Source organism: Gigantopelta aegis, chromosome 3, assembly GCF_016097555.1.
Source record: "Gigantopelta aegis isolate Gae_Host chromosome 3, Gae_host_genome, whole genome shotgun sequence".
Taxonomy (NCBI): Eukaryota; Metazoa; Mollusca; class Gastropoda; order Neomphalida; family Peltospiridae; genus Gigantopelta; species Gigantopelta aegis.
Genome location: NC_054701.1, coordinates 89,430,637 through 89,452,492, shown reverse-complemented (window position 1 = coordinate 89,452,492; position 21,856 = coordinate 89,430,637). Strand labels below are relative to the sequence as shown.

The window sequence follows — 21,856 nt, the reverse complement described above, 5'->3', positions numbered from 1 at the left end:
CTGTATCCATTTGCATGTTTAATACACACAATAAAAGTTATATTTTATTTGAGCAATGAAAACATTTTTTTTTTTTTACAGATTCAGCAAAAAAAAACCCCACTTGATCAGAACAGTCATTCTGTCTTTTGTTTCCACTAACTATCATCTGATATTTTGTCCTCATTTGCAGATACAGTTGGTTGTAATTGATGATTTTTACTTTCTGTCATTTCTGTCTATTCAGCAGTTCTTTATAAAATATTGTAAACTTTTCTCTCTCTTTTTTTTTTGGGGGGGGGGGGGGGGGATATCACCGCTGATAAAAATAACGGAAGTGGTAGTGTTTATCATTAAAATCATTTATCTTGGGTGCTAAATAATATATACACCACCTTTACAAAAGAGTACGGCTCAGATCATGGGTACACTGAGTGTATGTTGAACAAAAAATCAATTTTCAAAGGATATGTAAATTTTTTCAAAGTTGCTTTTACAACTATGTCCAGGAAAGACTTTATAGAACCTAGTAGGAGCAAAGTTTGCTATGTTTGGTTTGCACCAAGTCCAGGAAAAAGCTAAAACGACAGTAATAGTGGGTAAAAACCATGGCCATTTTGTTACATCATGACGACTACAAATTTTGATCAACAAATGCCCCATGTACAAAAGCAATATACAGACCATAACTACCACCTAACATAAGATAAATACTCTTTGTTATTTTCTCATTAAATTGTTTCCATGTATATTTAAGTAAATTGCATGATTTTACTGGCGATAAATCTACATTCCGCTCATAACCATTAGTGTCTTATTTACATTAATGCTAGACGACGCATGTATCTACTGCAACAAAGTATTTTTCGTCACAAAGACCACATGGCTTAATATGTACACTTTAGTACTGTACACGGGAAAAACTGAGATTTGTGGTTGTAAAATTACGTAATTTATGGTCATATATATAACTCGCAAGTGATTGGTGTCCTGTGCGTTATGAGCGAAAGAACACACGCTGCAACTTTGGGTAAAATTGTGATATGTTGTAAATTTGCTTAATACATTCCACAAGTTGTTTACTAAAAGCAACGCGTCATTGGTTTGTGCCAAGCACGTTGTGATTTACAAAGAGAGCTTGATCTGCGTTCGTGTCTGTTGGTTTTGACACATGTAATGAGCGGAAAACAATTTGATCCAGGGACGTTTTTCTTCAATTTGGTTGATAACCGAGCAGTGCACACGAATGGAAGGTTAGTATTTCTTTTGTTAATGTTTTTTCTTTTTACTTGACACTTTGTGATAAATTTTATGATGATAAATGCATTTTTGATGGTCATTCTCTCACCATTAGAATCGCGTCTTCGTTATGAGCAGAAGTGATAGTTCGCATATAACATGCCTAATTAATTAAACCAGCTTTATGTTGGTGCACATTAATGAAATAGTGCTTGAAATATATCTGTCTAATTTTTGTAATAAATAAGCAAATTTTAACCCAATTGTAACTCATGGTATTCTGCTCATAACACAGACACCCATTTTATTTTAATTTTTGGAGTCTTTGTTATGAGCTGAAGTAATTGTTTGCAAATCAATGTGCCTAATTAATTAAACCAGCTTTATGTTGGTGCACATTATTGAAATAGTGCTTGAAATATATCTGTCTAATTTTTGTAATAAATAAGCTAATTTTAACCCAATTTTAACTCATAGTATTCTGCGCATAACACAGACACCCATTTTATTTTTATTTTTGGAGTCTTTGTTATGAGCTGAAGTGATTGTTTGCAAACCAATGTGCCTAATTAATTAAACCAGCTTTATGTTGGTCCACATTAATGAAATAGTGCTTGAAATATATCTGTCTAATCTTTGTAATAAATAAGCAAATTTTAACTCAATTGTAACTCATGGTATTCTGCTCATAACACAGACACCCATTTTATTTATATTTTTGGAGTCTTTGTTATGAGCTGAAGTGATTGTTTGCAAATCAATGTGCCTAATTAATTAAACCAGCTTTATGTTGGTCCACATTAATGAAATAGTGCTTGAAATATATCTGTCTAATTTTTGTAATAAATAAGCTAATTTTAACCCAATTGTAACTCATGGTATTCTGCTCATAACACAGACACCCATTTTATTTTAATTTTTGGAACCTTTGTTATGAGCTGAAGTGATTGTTTGCAAATCAATGTGCCTAATTAATTAAACCAGCTTTATGTTGGTCCACATTAATGAAATAGTGCTTGAAATATATCTGCCTAATTTTCGTAATAAATAAGTAAATTTTAACTCATGGCATGATGCTCATAACACAGACTCCATTTATTTGTTGAAGTACAAGAGTACAAAGCTTAGAAAAAAGCGTTTTATGTTGTCTTTTGAAATATTTTGAACTTTTAATTATCACCAATGTGATAATCCACATCCTTTTGATACTACAGATTCAAAGTGAGGTTGAATGTATTGTATAGTAACACCTCTCACCTGTGTGGCCCACCTGTGTCTACCTTTAGAATTTTTATTGCCCCTAATTGCCACCTGTTCTAAAAGATGTGTTAACAAGACTAGCCACTTTGTTCTTTGTAGTCTTTGATGGTGAAACAAAAAAGGGTTAAAGTTCTTTTATTTTGTGTTTGATGTACTTCTATTCGGTAATCAAAATCTTTGAACAGAAAAGTTTTAAGCAGATGTCTGAACAGTCTTTTGAGGATTATTTTAGTTAGTCTTTGTTATGGCCGAAAAAACTTTAAATAATCAAAATCCATCTTTTCATTGGCTATTTATGTAGGCATTTTCATAACCATAGCAACCACAAACTTTAACAAAAAAATGCTACAAAAAATATTGACTTAGTTGTTTTATCTATAAACATAACTTTTAGGTATCATTTTATGTTAACCATTTAAAGTGTTTGTTTTTTTTACATTTTAACACTTTATTACAAGGAACCTGGAAGTAAAATACAATTAGACCAAATTAAATAATATGTGTGGCTTGGGTTACCTGACCGATCCTAACCCCCTCACCCCCTTTTGCCATTTGTGCCAAAAAAAACTTTATGGAATGTACAAAACAGATTTAAGTTTTGGATTAAATTACTTAGTTATTTAAACCTCATGAAAATTTATTTGGATGTTGACAACAAACCTTGTAAGATAAACAACAGAAGCAACAGCACAAACATGAAACAAATGTGGAGTTTTTTCTGTTTACATTTTGTCAGTACATTGTACAAGCTTGTTATATAATGTGACATTTTCATATTTTGCAGGTTGAAAGTGTTGATGATGATGGAACAGAGCTGCGTTTCCTGAGGAAAATGGGGCAGCACTATGTCATATCTGATGTATTGGACACCTCGTTTTTTTTTCTCCAATAAGATCCTGGACATTATGCCTGTTCCAAGGATTTCTTTTAAAGACACAAATTGCCTACATGATTTCTGTTTAGTATTGGATCCCAATGATCAAATTACAAGTTTTATTCCAGTGATTGCCAACTATTTTTTCCTCATATTTCGTTTATTGTTTTTTTTTCTTCTCCCAATCATTAAAGTAAGATGTTATAACTTAACACTAATTGAGAGGCAATATTATCCTGCTGAGTATATTTACAGAGCTTCTACTTCCAATCTTTTATATTCATTATAAAAGTGAACTCGAAATATTACAAAGATTCAGTTTTTAAAAACATATTTTACCGGTTTTCTGTGTCACAAGTCTATAGCATATATATATACTAGTACATTGTATTTTTATTATTACTCAAGACAAGCTAACACATCCTAGGAATGATTAAGTCATTCTGTCAAATGGGGTCACATCTGTATGATTTGCAGTGTTTTATGATGTATTTTGGCATAATCAGTGTCTGTGTTATGCGCAGAAGGTGATTTGAAATAGTCTTTCTACTTCAATGTGTGCTATTGATTTTGGGTTATCATAAATGATGAATAAATCTATTTCCATGTACCATATTGTGTTCATTGTTGTATATGTCCAATGGTGTTAGTTTTCTTTACCTGGAAACTTTTTTTTTTTAATCTGCTGCTCATAACGGTGTCTATTTTACAGTGTCACTTCTAAACTTTAAGTTTATACACAATTTGGGTTTTTTGGTGTATTCACATAGTCTTCCACTTATTCATGTTTGTTTTTGGGTTTAATTGTGAAATGACCTTATTTATTGTCAGTTACTATGCATCACAAGACACCATGTTATGAGCAGAAGATATGCATGTCTTGCTATGAAATGCTCCGTCAAGAGCAAAATTCTTATGTTCTTGATCTGCAAGTTATAAATCTACATAGTTTAGATATCAGTCAGTAAATTAGTGTCATTTCACATGATTTGTGCAAAGTTTAATATTTGACCTAGGTGTAACAGTTTCTGTACCCATAATCTGAGCTGTACTCAAAAACGAAACAATTTTTTATCAGCTGGCGATATTTTATCACAGTGATCGATTCATTCGGTGAAGATGGAAATAACAAAAAATGTATCCGACATTAGGGGATTACTTTACAAACATCTTTATTGTTTTTCGTATAGCTTGAAATATTTATTAAAATAATAATATTAAAACTTTGATTAGTTCAGCAAAATCGGAACTGCCCATGAATGTCCGACTGATAACATCTTCGGTTAGTTAAAAGACGATTCTGTTTATATTTCGTGGGAGTATGTCTTCCCACAAAGTCTACCAACACACAACAATGTGGTTACCAAGCTCTTTCTCCACCTTTTGTTTTTGCTTTTCATGTTTTGGGGGGGGTTTTTCTTGAAGGGTGTGCTGCTGCGCAGCCGCCCTCCTTTAATTTTCACCCAGCGAGAACAATTTACAATTAACTAATTTAATTTATCAGTAAAAAAACAATTATTTTTATTACAAAAATCTTCAGTGGACAGCTAGCTGGCAGAATTAGGCGTGTTCAGTTGAGGTGAACCTGTAACATTATGTCAACAAATTGAATGGGTTCACTGACTTTTAGGGATGGGTATTACGAGATTGGCTATCAGTGGCAGGGCCAACCAGGCTGTTGCCCCAGGCACCAAATTCTGGACTGGTGGAAGGGAGTGTTAATGGTCCACTGGTTAGGGGGTGCAATACTTGCATGGCCCCGCCAACCCATGCTACGCCACTGCTGTATCATGATATAGGTTTTCTCTACCACAAAAAGCATCATAATATAATATTTTCTGAACCATCAACCAATAATAATAAAGAAAATACTTTCATGATACAAGTTGAAGTTTATTACTTAAAACTTGAAATATATATGGATCACTTCAGTGTACTGAAGCTTATTTAAGTAATACTGTCAGGCCATTCCATTTATTCTAGACTTTGAACAGTTAAAAAAACAAGTCGAATCTCAGAGGTCGACATTACCGACTGACAACTAACTAGGGCTCGTTCTGCACATTGCCAAATTAGCCAATTGCTTCTTTTTTTGGCTAATAAAATATTCAACATTTAAATTTTTCAAGGAATTTCTTTATCTGTATCTGAAAATTGGCTAAACTAAAATACATTCCAGTTTGATCCATGACTTGACTTGAAAGACCATACAGAAAGTACCAGTGTGTGTATCGATACAGGTTCAGTCTGTCACAATATGTATCATAACATACAGATAATACCACACATCACTACTGATTTCTTAAGATTTGGCAACATGAGAATATATAGTTGTACCAGTGCTGAATGTGACAGTTTACATCTATAGAGTATTTGTAAGGACCATTTATAAGCAAATTAGTGTTGATATTCCCGAGTTATTTGTGCTTTGGATTGATTATTTTGTAATTATTTATCACAAATAAATGTAAAAATATCGAAATATAACACTTGTAAATATAATATATACCACCTGTAAGTTATATGGAAATGAAATACCATGAAGAAGAATGAAGGTCTATCAGTTGAAATGAAAATTGCAGTATTTATTATATGCGTTACACAAATAAACGCAATGAAAACCAGCTGCTAGAGAGTAGTTTCCCATTCCATATCCATGGTGATTTTTAATTGTTTGAGCACGATGTCTGAAACGTGACTTGTTCAAAACACACGCACAATGAGCGTCGTACTGTAACAATGTTGAACACTGTACGAAGTCACACTGTGAGCACGTGAAGGAATAATTCGCAAACCGCAATGGAAAAACAACAATTAGTTAGCTAATATATTCACACTTACTCTTGTAGCTCGCTCGCTTTCCGAAATCTTCTGTCCGATTCTCAGATTTCTGTCTAGCTGTGATATTAAACCAGCTGTTTCTCCACCGTTTTCCACATCCACGTCCGACATTTTGACCGTTCTTTGTCACGTGATTAAATCGACTTCGCTTCCGCTTTAGGCACATAAACCAGAGACGTATGTCACTTGGTACGTTAGATCACGGTATACGAATGGGAGAAAAAAAAAAGCGTCTTTATACTTTGAACTTTAGACGCGAACTGTAGAATATTTTTATTTATTTGCTTTGAATATGTTGCGATTAAAATTATTGAGAGAGAGAGAGAGAGAGAGAGAGAGAGAGAGAGAGAGAGAGAGAGAGAGAGAGAGAGAGAGAGAGGAGAGAGGGGGGGAGGTGGTGGTGGAGGTGTCTAACATAATATTGTTATTTCAACAATTGTGGGACGTGGGGGGGGGGGGGGAGGGTGCACTTTTCCCGGTTAATGTAGGTCTACTCGGAAGGCTGGCAATTAATTACATAGTTTAAATTTTAAAATTTAAACCATAAAATTATTTAAGTGTCCCTTTTATCTTATTTTATTTTTATTTTTATTATTACTACTATTATTTTAATTATTATTATTATCATTATTTTAAGGGGCTCCGTGGTAAAGCGCTCGCCTGATGCGCGGTTTGTCTGTGGGCATAGGGGCCTACATACATACGTATCCCCCGTCAGTTTCTGTGTCTCTCTTTCTGTATGTATGTGTATATATGTATATGTATATGTATGTATGTATGTATGTATGTATGTATGTATGTATGTAGGGGCTATATATGTACGTATGTACGTACGTACATACACATATATACACATACATACAGAGAGACACAGAAACAGACGGGGGATCAGAAACTCTAAACAATAAAGACATTTATCTTTTGTACAGACTTTCCTATAGACAAGACAGTACATACCGATGCACCAGTCATGAGCACTGTTTGGGGTGGACAAAAAACGATTCCATTGGTGACGATGATTATCGATTCCGAGATCCGTCCCACTTCAGCCGAGCTATACTCCACCTCACTACACATTTGGAGAGAGGGGTCTGGATTTAACCATCGGCGACACCATTCGTAGAACAAAGGTATTTATCAGTTGACACACCCACGCGGGGGCTGTCTCATCGTCGTGGTGCAGGGGTGGCAACATTTTGTCGAATTTCCCCGAGAGTAACGAATACGGAATTGTTTACATCTTTTAGGCGTTTTAAAATGAGATCCACTGTTTCCATGGTGTGTTACCGTTTGTCTTTTGTCATTTAGAAATTGTATTTTTGGTATCTTCTTAATACTTCATTGAATCTTTCACCAGTGTGGCTCTTTCACAGCTGTTTTATTTTGGTTTTAAAAAAGAAAAAAGTTGTTGTGGACTGTCATATTACTTTGTCTGTCACGTAGGCCGAGAATTCTGCCGTTCGAGAGCCAGACGGACATCTGGACGGTTATAATCGCTCTCTTATAACCATCCAAATGGCTGTCTACGTTTAGATCTCGAACGGCAGAATACTCGGCCTATTTGACACCCACTAGCCGATGTATTTTTCTAGCTGGGGTGTCATTAACATGCATTCATTCATTTCAGACCGTACAACGTCGATAAGTCGCCGAGGAATATGTCGGTAGTGCCTACATTTAACCAGCAATAATGCAGGATCATCGCCAGCCCAACATTTAACCAGCCATTATGCAGGATCATCGCCAGCCCTACATTTAACCAGCAATGATGCAGGGTCATCGCCAGCCCAACATTTAACCAGCAATGATGCAGGGTCATCGCCAGCCCTACATTTAAACAGCAATGATGCAGGGTCATCACCAGCCCTACATTTAACCAGCCATGATGCAGGGTCATCGCCAGCCCTACATTTAAACAGCAATGATGCAGGGTCATCGACAGCCCTACATTTAACCAGCCATGATGCAGGGTCATCGCCAGCCCTACATTTAAACAGCAATGATGCAGGGTCATCGACAGCCCTATATTTAACCAGCCATGATACAGGGTCATCGACAGCCCTACATTTAACCAGCCATGATGCAGGGTCATCGCCAGCCCTACATTTAAACAGCAATAATGCAGGGTCATCGCCAGCCCTACAGTTAACCAGACATGATACAGGGTCATCGCCAGCCCTACATTTAACTAGCAATGATGCAGGTTATCGCCAGCCCTATATTTAACCAGCCATGATAAGGGTCATCGCCAGCCCTACATTTAAACAGCAATGATCCAGGGTCATCGCCAGCCCTACATTTAACCAGCAATAATGCAGGATCATCGCCAGCCCTACATTTAACCAGCAATGATGCAGGGTCATCGCCAGCCCTACATTTAACCAGCCATGATGCAGGGTCATCGCCAGCCCTACATTTAAACAGCAATGATGCAGGGTCATCACCAGCCCTACATTTAACCAGCCATGATGCAGGGTTATCGCCAGCCCAACATTTAAACAGCAATGATGCAGGGTCATCGACAGCCCTACATTTAACCAGCCATGATGCAGAGTCATCGCCAGCCCTACATTTAAACAGCAATGATGCAGGGTCATCGACAGCCCTACATTTAACCAGCCATGATACAGGGTCATCGACAGCCCTACATTTAACCAGCCATGATGCAGGGTCATCGCCAGCCCTACATTTAAACAGAAATAATGCAGGGTCATCGCCAGCCCTACAGTTAACCAGACATGATACAGGGTCATCGCCAGCCCTACATTTAACTAGCAATGATGCAGGTTATCGCCAGCCCTATATTTAATCAGCCATGATAAGGGTCATCGCCAGCCCTACATTTAAACAGCAATGATCCAGGGTCATCGCCAGCCCTACATTTAAACAGCAATGATGCAGGGTCATCGCCAGCCCTACATTTAACCAGCCATGATACAGGGTTGTCGAGAGCCCTACATTTAACCAGCAATGATGCAGGGTCATCAACAGCCCTACATTTAACCAGACATGATGCGGGGTCATCGCCAGCCCTACGTTTAACCAGACATGATGCAGGGTCATCGCCAGCCCTACATTTAACCAGACATGATGCGGGGTCATCGCCAGCCCTACGTTTAACCAGCAATGATACAGGGTCATCAACAGCCCTACATTTAACCAACAACGATGAAGGGTCATCGCCAGCTCTACGTTTAACCAGCAACGATGCAGGGTCATCGCCAACCTTACATTTAACCAGCAATGATGCGGGGTCATCGCCAGCCACGACGACTGCGAAGACGAGGGTCAGAGGCAGTGGTGAGGTGTTCTGTTTACTGTTAGCTAAAAATCATCTCAAGTAATGCTGATCATTGAGTCCATATTTCGCGGTGGCAGTGTCTGATTGAAGAAGGTTTACCTCGATTCCTGTTGTTTGTTCAGCAGGCAAATCGACGGAGAGTGGATTCACAGTGTTAGGGTGTGGCAGAACACCTAGTAAGAGATATATGACTTCCGTGAACGCAGTACAGCCCAAACCTTTATGGATGAGATACCAAAAACATAGGGGCGAGACGTAGCCCAGTGGTAAAATTCATAAGCGTACGAGTCAGGGGGCAGAAGTCAACTGCTCCCCCCCCCCCCCCCCCCCCTCCCACACACACACAGTGCTGGAGCAAATCCCCTAATTCGGGCAAAAACGATAGGGATATTCTGGCAAAATGTGTTAACCTGAGACCTTTTTACCATGTATTTCCATCAGTTGTAATTCGTGTACAAGGAAGGAAATGTTTTATTTAACGACGCACTCAACACATTTTATTTACGGTTATATGGCGTCGGATCGTGTACAAATTCGTAGTGATTCATTTTCAACCCTAGGGCTATATAACAGTTTGGCAGTAATGGTAATATGAAGAGAAACGTTAGTATCCACATTCGGACATTTTCGTTTAATTCAGACAAAAACTATTCTGCCCCCCCCCCCCCCCCCCCCAAACACACGTGAAATAAACGTGAACTAACATTAGTTTTGTCTCCGACGTGGAGATTACCTTTTATCGCGCTTGTACAGGTGAAAATAGTCCTAAATTAAATAGTCCATATAATATTCGGTAGACATGAAACGTTTGAGTAAAAATAAGACTCAAAGGAATAAAGAATATAAAAAATATGGGCTATATTAAAAGAAAATGTGTCGGTAATAGACCATCGTTTGTAGCAGTATGTACGGTAAATGTTGAGTAGGTTCTCATTGGTATGTAATAATTTATGACATGTTTCGACGACCCTATATCATGGCTGGTTAAATGTAGGGCTGGCGACGACGCTGCATCATTGCTGTTTAAATGTAGGGCTGGCGATGACCCTGGATCATTGCTGTTTAAATGTAGGGCTGGCGATGACCCTGTATCATGGCTGGTTAAATATAGGGCTGGAGATAGCCTGCATCATTGCTAGTTAAATGTAGGGCTGGCGATGACCCTGTATCATGTCTGGTTAAATGTAGGGCTGGCGACAATCTAATTAAAATTAGCTCCACTATTACATGTGGATCTAAAGACAGCCAGATGGAGCTCATGTCCACCAATCAAAACCTTACTTGCAGAATCCTGCCAGTGATTTAAAAATAATTTGAAAACATTCCGAATTATCCTGAGGGTATACGACATGTTTCGTGTGAATTACGAATGCCTTAAAACATGTTTTATTTTATAAAATAAATAATTTGTAATGTTAAACTGAAGACCGATTTAGTTTTTTTTAATTTTATGTCTGGTTAAATGCAGGGCTGTTGATGACCCTGCATCATTGCTGGTTAAATGTAGGGCTCTCGACGACGCTGCATCATTGCTGTTTAAATGTAGGGCTGGCGATGACCCTGGATCATTGCTGTTTAAATGTAGGGCTGGCGATGACCCTGTATCATGGCTGGTTAAATGTAGGGCTGGCGACGACGCTGCATCATTGCTGTTTAAATGTAGGGCTGGCGATGACCCTGTATCATTGCTGTTTAAATGTAGGGCTGGCGATGACCCTGTATCATGGCTGGTTAAATATAGGGCTGGAGATAACCTGCATCATTGCTAGTTAAATGTAGGGCTGGCGATGACCCTGTATCATGTCTGGTTAAATGTAGGGCTGGCGACAATCTAATTAAAATTAGCTCCACTATTACATGTGGATCTAAAGACAGCCAGTTGGAGCTCATGTCCACCAATCAAAACCTTACTTGCAGAATCCTGCCAGTGATTTAAAAATAATTTGAAAACATTCCGAATTATCCTGAGGGTATACGACATGTTTCGTGTGAATGACGAATGCCTTAAAACATGTTTTATTTTATAAAATAAATACTTTGTAATGTAAAACTGAAGACTGATTTAGTTTTTTTTAATTTTATAAATAAATAAATAATTTTTAATGTAAAATTGAAGACTGATAACCCACCCCGTACGTATTGGTATGGTTCGCTGTACTGTGGCCACTAAAATAGACTCGCCCGAAATTTTTAGAATTTGTATGCTCCCAAATAACGTTATAAAAGGCGAAGTGTGATTGGTCAATATTTAAATTATTATTTACAGACGAAATGTTACCTGGACATTGGAGACTACGCAGTGTTGTTAGTTTTAAATCACTGGCAGGATTCTGCAAGTAAGGTTTTGATTGGTGGACATGAGCTCCAACTGGCTGTCTTTAGATCCACATGTAATATCATGTAGGGCTGGCGATGACCCTGCATCATGTCTGGTTGAACGTAGGGCTGGCGATGACCCCGCATCATGTCTGGTTAAATGTAGGGCTGTTGATGACCCTGCATCATTGCTGGTTAAATGTAGGGCTCTCGACAACCCTGTATCATGGCTGGTTAAACGAAGGGCTGGCGACGACGCTGCATCATTGCTGTTTAAATGTAGGGCTGGCGATGACCCTGGATCATTGCTGTTTAAATGTAGGGCTGGCGATGACCCTGTATCATGGCTGGTTAAATATAGGGCTGGAGATAACCTGCATCATTGCTAGTTAAATGTAGGGCTGGCGATGACCCTGTATCATGTCTGGTTAAATGTAGGGCTGGCGACAATCTAATTAAAATTAGCTCCACTATTACATGTGGATCTAAAGACAGCCAGTTGGAGCTCATGTCCACCAATCAAAACCTTACTTGCAGAATCCTGCCAGTGATTTAAAAATAATTTGAAAACATTCCGAATTATCCTGAGGGTATACGACATGTTTCGTGTGAATGACGAATGCCTTAAAACATGTTTTATTTTATAAAATAAATACTTTGTAATGTAAAACTGAAGACTGATTTAGTTTTTTTTAATTTTATAAATAAATAAATAATTTTTAATGTAAAATTGAAGACTGATAACCCACCCCGTACGTATTGGTATGGTTCGCTGTACTGTGGCCACTAAAATAGACTCGCCCGAAATTTTTAGAATTTGTATGCTCCCAAATAACGTTATAAAAGGCGAAGTGTGATTGGTCAATATTTAAATTATTATTTACAGACGAAATGTTACCTGGACATTGGAGACTACGCAGTGTTGTTAGTTTTAAATCACTGGCAGGATTCTGCAAGTAAGGTTTTGATTGGTGGACATGAGCTCCAACTGGCTGTCTTTAGATCCACATGTAATATCATGTAGGGCTGGCGATGACCCTGCATCATGTCTGGTTGAACGTAGGGCTGGCGATGACCCCGCATCATGTCTGGTTAAATGTAGGGCTGTTGATGACCCTGCATCATTGCTGGTTAAATGTAGGGCTCTCGACAACCCTGTATCATGGCTGGTTAAATGTAGGGCTGGCGACGACGCTGCATCATTGCTGTTTAAATGTAGGGCTGGCGATGACCCTGGATCATTGCTGTTTAAATGTAGGGCTGGCGATGACCCTGTATCATGGCTGGTTAAATATAGGGCTGGAGATAACCTGCATCATTGCTAGTTAAATGTAGGGCTGGCGATGACCCTGTATCATGTCTGGTTAAATGTAGGGCTGGCGACAATCTAATTAAAATTAGCTCCACTATTACATGTGGATCTAAAGACAGCCAGTTGGAGCTCATGTCCACCAATCAAAACCTTACTTGCAGAATCCTGCCAGTGATTTAAAAATAATTTGAAAACATTCCGAATTATCCTGAGGGTATACGACATGTTTCGTGTGAATGACGAATGCCTTAAAACATGTTTTATTTTATAAAATAAATACTTTGTAATAGACTCGCCCGATATTTTTAGAATTTGTATGCTCCCAAATAACGTTATAAAAGGCGAAGTGTGATTGGTCAATATTTAAATTATTATTTACAGACGAAATGTTACCTGGACATTGGAGACTACGCAGTGTTGTTAGTTTTAAATCACTGGCAGGATTCTGCAAGTAAGGTTTTGATTGGTGGACATGAGCTCCAACTGGCTGTCTTTAGATCCATATGTAATATCATGTAGGGCTGGCGATGACCCTGCATCATGTCTGGTTGAACGTAGGGCTGGCGATGACCCCGCATCATGTCTGGTTAAATGTAGGGCTGTTGATGACCCTGCATCATTGCTGGTTAAATGTAGGGCTCTCGACAACCCTGTATCATTGCTGTTTAAATGTAGGGCTGGCGATGACCCTGGATCATTGCTGTTTAAATGTAGGGCTGGCGATGACCCTGTATCATGGCTGGTTAAATATAGGGCTGGAGATAACCTGCATCATTGCTAGTTAAATGTAGGGCTGGCGATGACCCTGTATCATGTCTGGTTAAATGTAGGGCTGGCGACAATCTAATTAAAATTAGCTCCACTATTACATGTGGATCTAAAGACAGCCAGTTGGAGCTCATGTCCACCAATCAAAACCTTACTTGCAGAATCCTGCCAGTGATTTAAAAATAATTTGAAAACATTCCGAATTATCCTGAGGGTATACGACATGTTTCGTGTGAATGACGAATGCCTTAAAACATGTTTTATTTTATAAAATAAATACTTTGTAATGTAAAACTGAAGACTGATTTAGTTTTTTTTAATTTTATAAATAAATAAATAATTTTTAATGTAAAATTGAAGACTGATAACCCACCCCGTACGTATTGGTATGGTTCGCTGTACTGTGGCCACTAAAATAGACTCGCCCGATATTTTTAGAATTTGTATGCTCCCAAATAACGTTATAAAAGGCGAAGTGTGATTGGTCAATATTTAAATTATTATTTACAGACGAAATGTTACCTGGACATTGGAGACTACGCAGTGTTGTTAGTTTTAAATCACTGGCAGGATTCTGCAAGTAAGGTTTTGATTGGTGGACATGAGCTCCAACTGGCTGTCTTTAGATCCATATGTAATATCATGTAGGGCTGGCGATGACCCTGCATCATGTTTGGTTGAACGTAGGGCTGGCGATGACCCCGCATCATGTCTGGTTAAATGTAGGGCTGTTGATGACCCTGCATCATTGCTGGTTAAATGTAGGGCTCTCGACAACCCTGCATCATTGCTGTTTAAATGTAGGGCTGGCGATGACCCTGGATCATTGCTGTTTAAATGTAGGGCTGGCGATGACCCTGTATCATGGCTGGTTAAATATAGGGCTGGAGATAACCTGCATCATTGCTAGTTAAATGTAGGGCTGGCGATGACCCTGTATCATGTCTGGTTAAATGTAGGGCTGGCGACAATCTAATTAAAATTAGCTCCACTATTACATGTGGATCTAAAGACAGCCAGTTGGAGCTCATGTCCACCAATCAAAACCTTACTTGCAGAATCCTGCCAGTGATTTAAAAATAATTTGAAAACATTCCGAATTATCCTGAGGGTATACATGTTTCGTGTGAATGACGAATGCCTTAAAACATGTTTTATTTTATAAAATAAATACTTTGTAATGTAAAACTGAAGACTGATTCTGCAAGTAAGGTTTTGATTGGTGGACATGAGCTCCAACTGGCTGTCTTTAGATCCACATGTAATATCATGTAGGGCTGGCGATGACCCTGCATCATGTCTGATTGAACGTAGGGCTGGCGATGACCCCGCATCATGTCTGGTTAAATGTAGGGCTGTTGATGACCCTGCATCATTGCTGGTTAAACGTAGGGTTGGCGATGACCCCGCATCATGTCTGGTTAAACGTAGGGCTGGCGATGACCCCACATCATGTCTGGTTAAGTGTAGGGCTGTTGATGACCCTGCATCATTGCTGGTTAAATGTAGGGCTCTCGACAACCCTGTATCATGGCTGGTTAAACGTGTACAGGTGAAAATAGTCCTAAATTAAATAGTCCATATAATATTCGGTAGACATGAAACGTTTGAGTAAAAATAAGACTCAAAGGAATAAAGAATATAAAAAATATGGGCTATATTAAAAGAAAATGTGTCGGTAATAGACCATCGTTTGTAGCAGTATGTACGGTAAATGTTGAGTAGGTTCTCATTGGTATGTAATAATTTATGACATGTTTCGACGACCCTATATCATGGCTGGTTAAATGTAGGGCTGGCGACGACGCTGCATCATTGCTGTTTAAATGTAGGGCTGGCGATGACCCTGGATCATTGCTGTTTAAATGTAGGTCTGGCGATGACCCTGCATTATTGCTGTTTAAATGTAGGGCTGGCGATGTCCCTGTATCATGTCTGGTTAAATGTAGGGTTGGCGATGACCCTGCATTATTGCTGTTTAAATGTAGGGCTGGCGATGTCCTATAGACGAGGCATTAGATAGAGATTATGACGATACATAGAATCAACTTCCATTCGATTCTGAACATGTATTAGGGGCGCGGTCGGTCTAGGATCGATCCCCGTCGGTGGACCCATTGGGATATTTCTCGTTCCAGCCAGTGCTCTACAACTGGTATAACAAAGGCCGTGGTATGTACTATCCTGACTGTGGGATGGTGCATATAAAAGATCCCTTGCTGCTAATCGAAAAGAGTAGTCCATGAAGTGGCGACAGCGGGTTTCCTCTCTCAGTATTTGTGTGGTCCTTAACAATATGTCCGACGCCATATAACCGTAAATAAAATGTGCTGAGTGCGTCGTTAAATAAAACATTTCCTTCCTTCTGAACAAGTATTACGGCTTTATCGTTCATATTTATACTTTGGTGATGCGTTGCTAATGACTTCAGTAGGCCTATATATCAATGTATTAATAATTAGCACAGGTTTCAAAATAACTACTATTTTCTTTAAGATATATTTAGAAAGCGTGGTAGTAAAGTATTTCATTAAGTTATTATTGTAAAATTGACAAAATCTCTCATTTCATTTACGGAGGATCTAAAATATCGACTAAGCCGCAAAGCAATTAAGGAATGTATTGTACATGATATTAATTGTTTGTCGATTTTAGACACGCTTTTGGAAATACGTTTTAACGGAAATTGGGTGGGGTGGCGTGGAGTTACAATTCCATGAGCTAGTAAATATGCGCATACAAATAGAATGTGATTCATAGAACAGTACTTGTATACGACATACTAATATATTCCATGTTATCAAGTTGCGAACAGAACTTTTAACAATGTAAGGGATGGGCTATTTTGCTTTCTTTCTGAAGGAAAGTACTTATAAAGGATCCCTTGCAGCTAATGGAAAACATTGTAGCTGGCTTAACATGGATATATAATTACATGTATATCTTTATAAGCGGGTAATTGCAAGCACCAATCTTCGATAAATATTTGTATTCATTTTGTTTTCCTGGAGTACTTTATTTCTTTATTACAAATGTGGTAGACTACATAGAGAATAATACATGAGTTTCCGTTTGATACCATTTATCTTACAACGAGTTGTTTAAAAACGTATCCAACGAGCGAAAGCGAGTTGGATATGTTTTTAAACAACGAGTTGTAAGATAAATGGTATTAAACGGACACGAATGTAGTATTCTATTTCTTACATACCTCGAAAAAATGAAAATATAAACAATATAATGAACTAAATTATGTTGTTACAGAACGTAGCCTAACTGGGTCATGGCGTATGGAGTGTAAAGTGACGTCACCCCATTTCATTTCCACCGGAGTCAGAATGTAAAGTGACGTCACTCCACTTTCGATCGCTTTGGTTACTGGGTCATGACCTCTCAGAGCTGCCAGTTGTATGTCTTGAAATTGTTAACACACGTACATGTGTAAACAAATATGTGTTATCAAAATTAACGAATGATGTTCTCACCAATGGGTGTGTAAGAAAGAGAGATAACAAAGTAAACATAAATTATAAAATGTTACTGGCAAAGTTCATTTATCGCGATGTTATTGTCTCAGAACCGAAGCGAGCCCATTACAACCTCTTAAACGTGTGTTCACGCATATGGTGCTCTAGCGGGGATAACACATATATATATATACTGTGAAAAAGAAACAAGGCAACACTTGGTATTGTAGACTAAATTTCAGTCACCATTAACGTAATAATATCTGTGCAAGCACGAACAAGGAGTGTCAGATTGAATGTTACTAATATGGATAACTTCGTTTGTTTTGTTTAACGACACCACTAAAGCACATTGATTTATTCATCCTCGGCTATTGGATATCAACTAACACGGATAAATAAAGTTTGTTTTGTTTAACGACACCACTAAAGCACGTTGATTTATTCATCCTCGGCTATTGGATGTCAACTAACACGGATAAATAAAGTTTGTTTTGTTTAACGACACCACTATAGCACGTTGATTTATTCATCCTCGGCTATTGGATGTCAACTAACACGGATAAATAAAGTTTGTTTTGTTTAACGACACCACTAAAGCACGTTGATTTATTCAACTCGGCTATTGGATGTCAACTAACACGGATAAATAAAGTTTGTTTTGTTTAACGACACCACTAAAGCACGTTGATTTATTCATCCTCGGCTATTGGATGTCAACTAACACGGATAAATAAAGTTTGTTTTGTTTAACGACACCACTAAAGCACGTTGATTTATTCATCCTCGGCTATTGGATGTCAACTAACACGGATAAATAAAGTTTGTTTTGTTTAACGACACCACTAAAGCACATTGATTTATTCATCCTCGGCTATTGGATGTCAACTAACACGGATAAATAAAGTTTGTTTTGTTTAACGACACCACTAAAGCACATTGATTTATTCATCCTCGGCTATTGGATATTAACTAACACGGATAAATAAAGTTTGTTTTGTTTAACGACACCACTATAGCACATTGATTTATTCATCCTCGGCTATTGGATGTCAACTAACACGGATAAATAAAGTTTGTTTTGTTTAACGACACCACTATAGCACATTGATTTATTCATCCTCGGTTATTGGATGTCAACTAACACGGATAAATAAAGTTTGTTTTGTTTAACGACACCACTAAAGCACATTGATTTATTTATCCATGGCTATTGGATGTCAGCTAACACAGATAACGCCCTGACACTATGATTGAGGGTTTTGGTTACAGCCACTATTTACTGTTAATGTCGGTGTGGTCCCTCATTTCTTTTAGTCAGTGTATATCAAATAACAATTGTCCATGGAATATAACTATTTTATCCATTCGTCAAATGAAACACGATTTGGAATCTGCTTGGACATATATCCCTAATCCCTTAGCCGACTTCATCAACATACATCAGTTTTGAGACAATAATGTGAGGATTAACTGCAATTCAAACAAAGCAGTAACATTTTTCTTTTCGACTTATTTTCGTGCTTATATCCAATTAAAGTTTAAGCACGCTGTCATGGACACACATACACACCGTGGCTATCTGGGCAGTTTGTCCAGGACAGTGGGTTAGTTGTTCGTGGTTAGTGAAAGGAAAGAGGGTGTAGTGGTCTACCCATCGAGTCGTTAAAACTCGTTCTGGGTGGGAGTCGGTACCGGGCTGCGAACCCAGAACCTACCAGCCTTATGTCCGATGGCTTAACCACACCACACTTTGTCTCGATTCTTATTTCTTCTTGGGTTTTTTTAACCCAAACCCCCAACTCCGTTATATTAGGGTAGGTACGACCCTGATGCATTATGTAGGCTACAGTTGCTTGTGGCAATCAGTTTAACAAGACCACTCTGAATAATGGGGGTCTCTATAGAGATGGCCAAGGAGTCTGCACACAAGTATTCAATAGTGAGCTGGCTGGAAGGTAATTTACCAGCCACTGATGACAAAGAGCAGAGATAATTGGCCAGTTTGGATTAACTTACCACAACGTGATTCATAACGCTTGTCAAGCCACTTATATTACATGACAGTAGACCACACGTGTCACATTACATGCCAAATATGACATGTTGATGCATGTCTGCTGTGAGTAATCAATATGACAGTCAAACTCACCCCACGCTCTCCCAGGGAAAAAACCCACCACGGTAGTTACAGCCGTGTTATGTGATTCGCGAAGTAATGAATCGGAGTCGTTAAACAGATATCGATTTTGTTTACTTTTCGTCAGGGGTATTCTAGGTATAGAGTCTGTACTATAGACTACCTGTTTAGTCACGAAGCTTACGAAATAAAACTGCTGTTACATAATAATAGACGTACTTGCAACTGGCTGTTTTATGAATTTGTTAAAATGAACAAGACAAAGGTACATCGGTCTTTCGCAACTCCGAGTGTAACAATCAATATTATAATGAAGTGGGTTTTCTTATCACCGTGTCTCACTAGTGTTGGAAGCAGAAGGTCGTAAGGATGGGAGTAGGAAGGTGAGCGCATTGCACCCCGTTAGTTAAAAAGTGAATTGAATATCACTTGTCCTTCCCATGTTACTATTGCTACAAGTTTATTAATAGTGTTTATATTAAATCAGGTCCCAAATGTATTTAATTGTTATCGGTAGTAGTTTATTTCTAAAATACTTGCAAGTTACTAGTTTTCATTGCGATTAGATTCAAATAACTTTATTAACATGCCTATATAAAAAGAAAAAAGAAAAAAAAAGATCCATGTCTAGTGGCTGGACATCAGACAGAATTCATTGAGATTCTTTTACGAGAACTTGTTCATTTTGTGACAGTCATTTTGGAACTCTAACTAGGCCTACCATTGTATTATTTCTTTTAGAAGCAACTGGCAATTAAAATTAATGTTGCTAATGTCTTGAATTGTGTTCTGTGTTTCAGGCGGACGATGAGGAGAAAAAATGCTGCTCTTCGCCGATGACCCTGCTGGCCTCTGGTGCGATTTCGTGTAGAATGACAAACAATAACACAACTGATTAAAGATGGACAATTCATTCTAGTCATTGCTGGGCTTAAAAACAGGGGAACAAATTTCATAACCACAATTTTGTTTTCCAATGTATGCAGATTGCGTTTATGTAGATTTTAAACGTCTAAATGCATAAATGTTGACATCTTTGATTTGATGTTTCGTGAAATTTATTCTAGGTAATTTTGTACTAATCAATATGGATGCAATTTACCAGCCACACATCTCAGCAAAAAGCAAAAATGGTACCAGTTGTCCAATACACTCTGCAAAGCCGCCATCAAGACACACTTGAAGTGGGAGAAGAAAAAAAAAAAAAAAAAAAAAAAGAGTTGTTTTGTCAAACACCGAGTAATTCTGACATATAGTCTTAGAGAGGAAACCCACTGCATTTTTCCATTAGTATCTTTTATTAGGGATCTTTTATATGCAACATTCCACAGACAGGATAGCACATACCAGTCGTGGTGCGCTGGCTGCAGTGGGATAGAGCCCAATGAGCCCACAAAGGGGGGTCGATCCAAAAACGACCGCGCTTTACCACTGGTCTACGTCCCGCACAGAAAAAGAACAAAGAAAACATCAAATGGCAAACGTCTAGGAGCCTCCGTTTCTATATTAAAATACATTTGGCTGTTGTTCAGAGTCTGGCCCATGGAAAGGGGGTAGGCACGTTTTATTATTCATACCTGGTGAGTTTGTTAAAATTGATGTCTACAAATACTTGGTATAATTCAAATTTCATTTTGTGCGTGGTGGGTATACCAAAGCAATGCTTCTTCCTTCTACACTGGCCATTCATGAACAGCTCTTTAAGATGCACACCTCTTGGAGGACGTCCTTCAGATACCACATCAGGTCTTGTGCTTACAGAATTTAATAAAGCCTTTTAATAGCATGTAGTTAAAGTGTACAGATCTTACTTGTCTTAAGCCTAGACCAAAATGTTTATAGGCATGGACCAAAGTCTTCTTATCTGACATCTAATACTACTCTCCTTTGCAATCATCAATATCTTTATCAATGACTACACTCGCCTATGCTCATAACAACTCTACTCCTCACTTCCCAGAAAACAAGAACCAACCATACACAAGTGTTTTGGAAAAGAATGGCCTTAATAAGTAGGTATTGGGTGTACCATAAATGGACGAGATAGCACTGTACTTCATATGGGACAGACAATCATTGACCTTGATAATACAATGTTTGCAAAAGCACTGCACGGAACATAATATATAACATACAGGCTAGGCACAAAACACCAAAGCTGGGTCTGGGTCTGGCAAGTATGGTACCAGTCCGAAATGAAACATACTGAATCATATTTGTGACAAAACACACCGTGTCTGTGCTAGCGCGAAATACAGATCTGAATAATAGATGGCATAGAACATGCCCTACATTTTCACACTGCCAGACTGGCAACTGTAGTCTGTGCGAGCCACATTTTAATGTTTTTCTTAATAAT

At 38.3% G+C, this 21,856-nt stretch overlaps 1 protein-coding gene and 2 long non-coding RNA genes across 8 annotated transcripts in view; 2 read left to right on the top strand and 1 right to left on the bottom strand.

Annotated features, from left to right (window-relative positions):
• Positions 1 to 6,369, bottom strand: part of LOC121369295 (S-adenosylhomocysteine hydrolase-like protein 1) — a 199,568-nt gene extending 193,199 nt beyond the window's left edge. Inside the window, exon 1 of one of the 2 annotated variants that reach the window (XM_041494262.1) lies at positions 6,194 to 6,369. In XM_041494262.1, the coding sequence (XP_041350196.1) occupies positions 6,194 to 6,304 (111 nt within the window). In that variant the 5' untranslated portion in view covers positions 6,305 to 6,369. The remainder of the gene's footprint in view (positions 1 to 6,193) is intronic. The other variant, XM_041494265.1, reaches the window with a different exon arrangement.
• LOC121369296 overlaps positions 1 to 20,535 on the top strand; it is a 94,253-nt gene extending 73,718 nt beyond the window's left edge. For 4 of the 5 annotated variants that reach the window (XR_005957594.1, XR_005957592.1, XR_005957593.1 and 1 more), the window contains exons 4-5: positions 7,123 to 7,323; positions 20,298 to 20,535. This is a non-coding gene — a long non-coding RNA (uncharacterized LOC121369296). Of the gene's footprint in view, positions 1 to 7,122; positions 7,324 to 7,820; positions 7,974 to 20,297 lie in introns of those variants that run through there. The other variant, XR_005957596.1, reaches the window with a different exon arrangement.
• On the top strand, positions 391 to 3,962 carry LOC121369297. Its single transcript, XR_005957597.1, has 2 exons — positions 391 to 1,232; positions 3,263 to 3,962. It is a non-coding gene; the product is annotated as an uncharacterized LOC121369297 (long non-coding RNA).
• Positions 20,536 to 21,856: the final 1,321 nt, after the last annotated feature.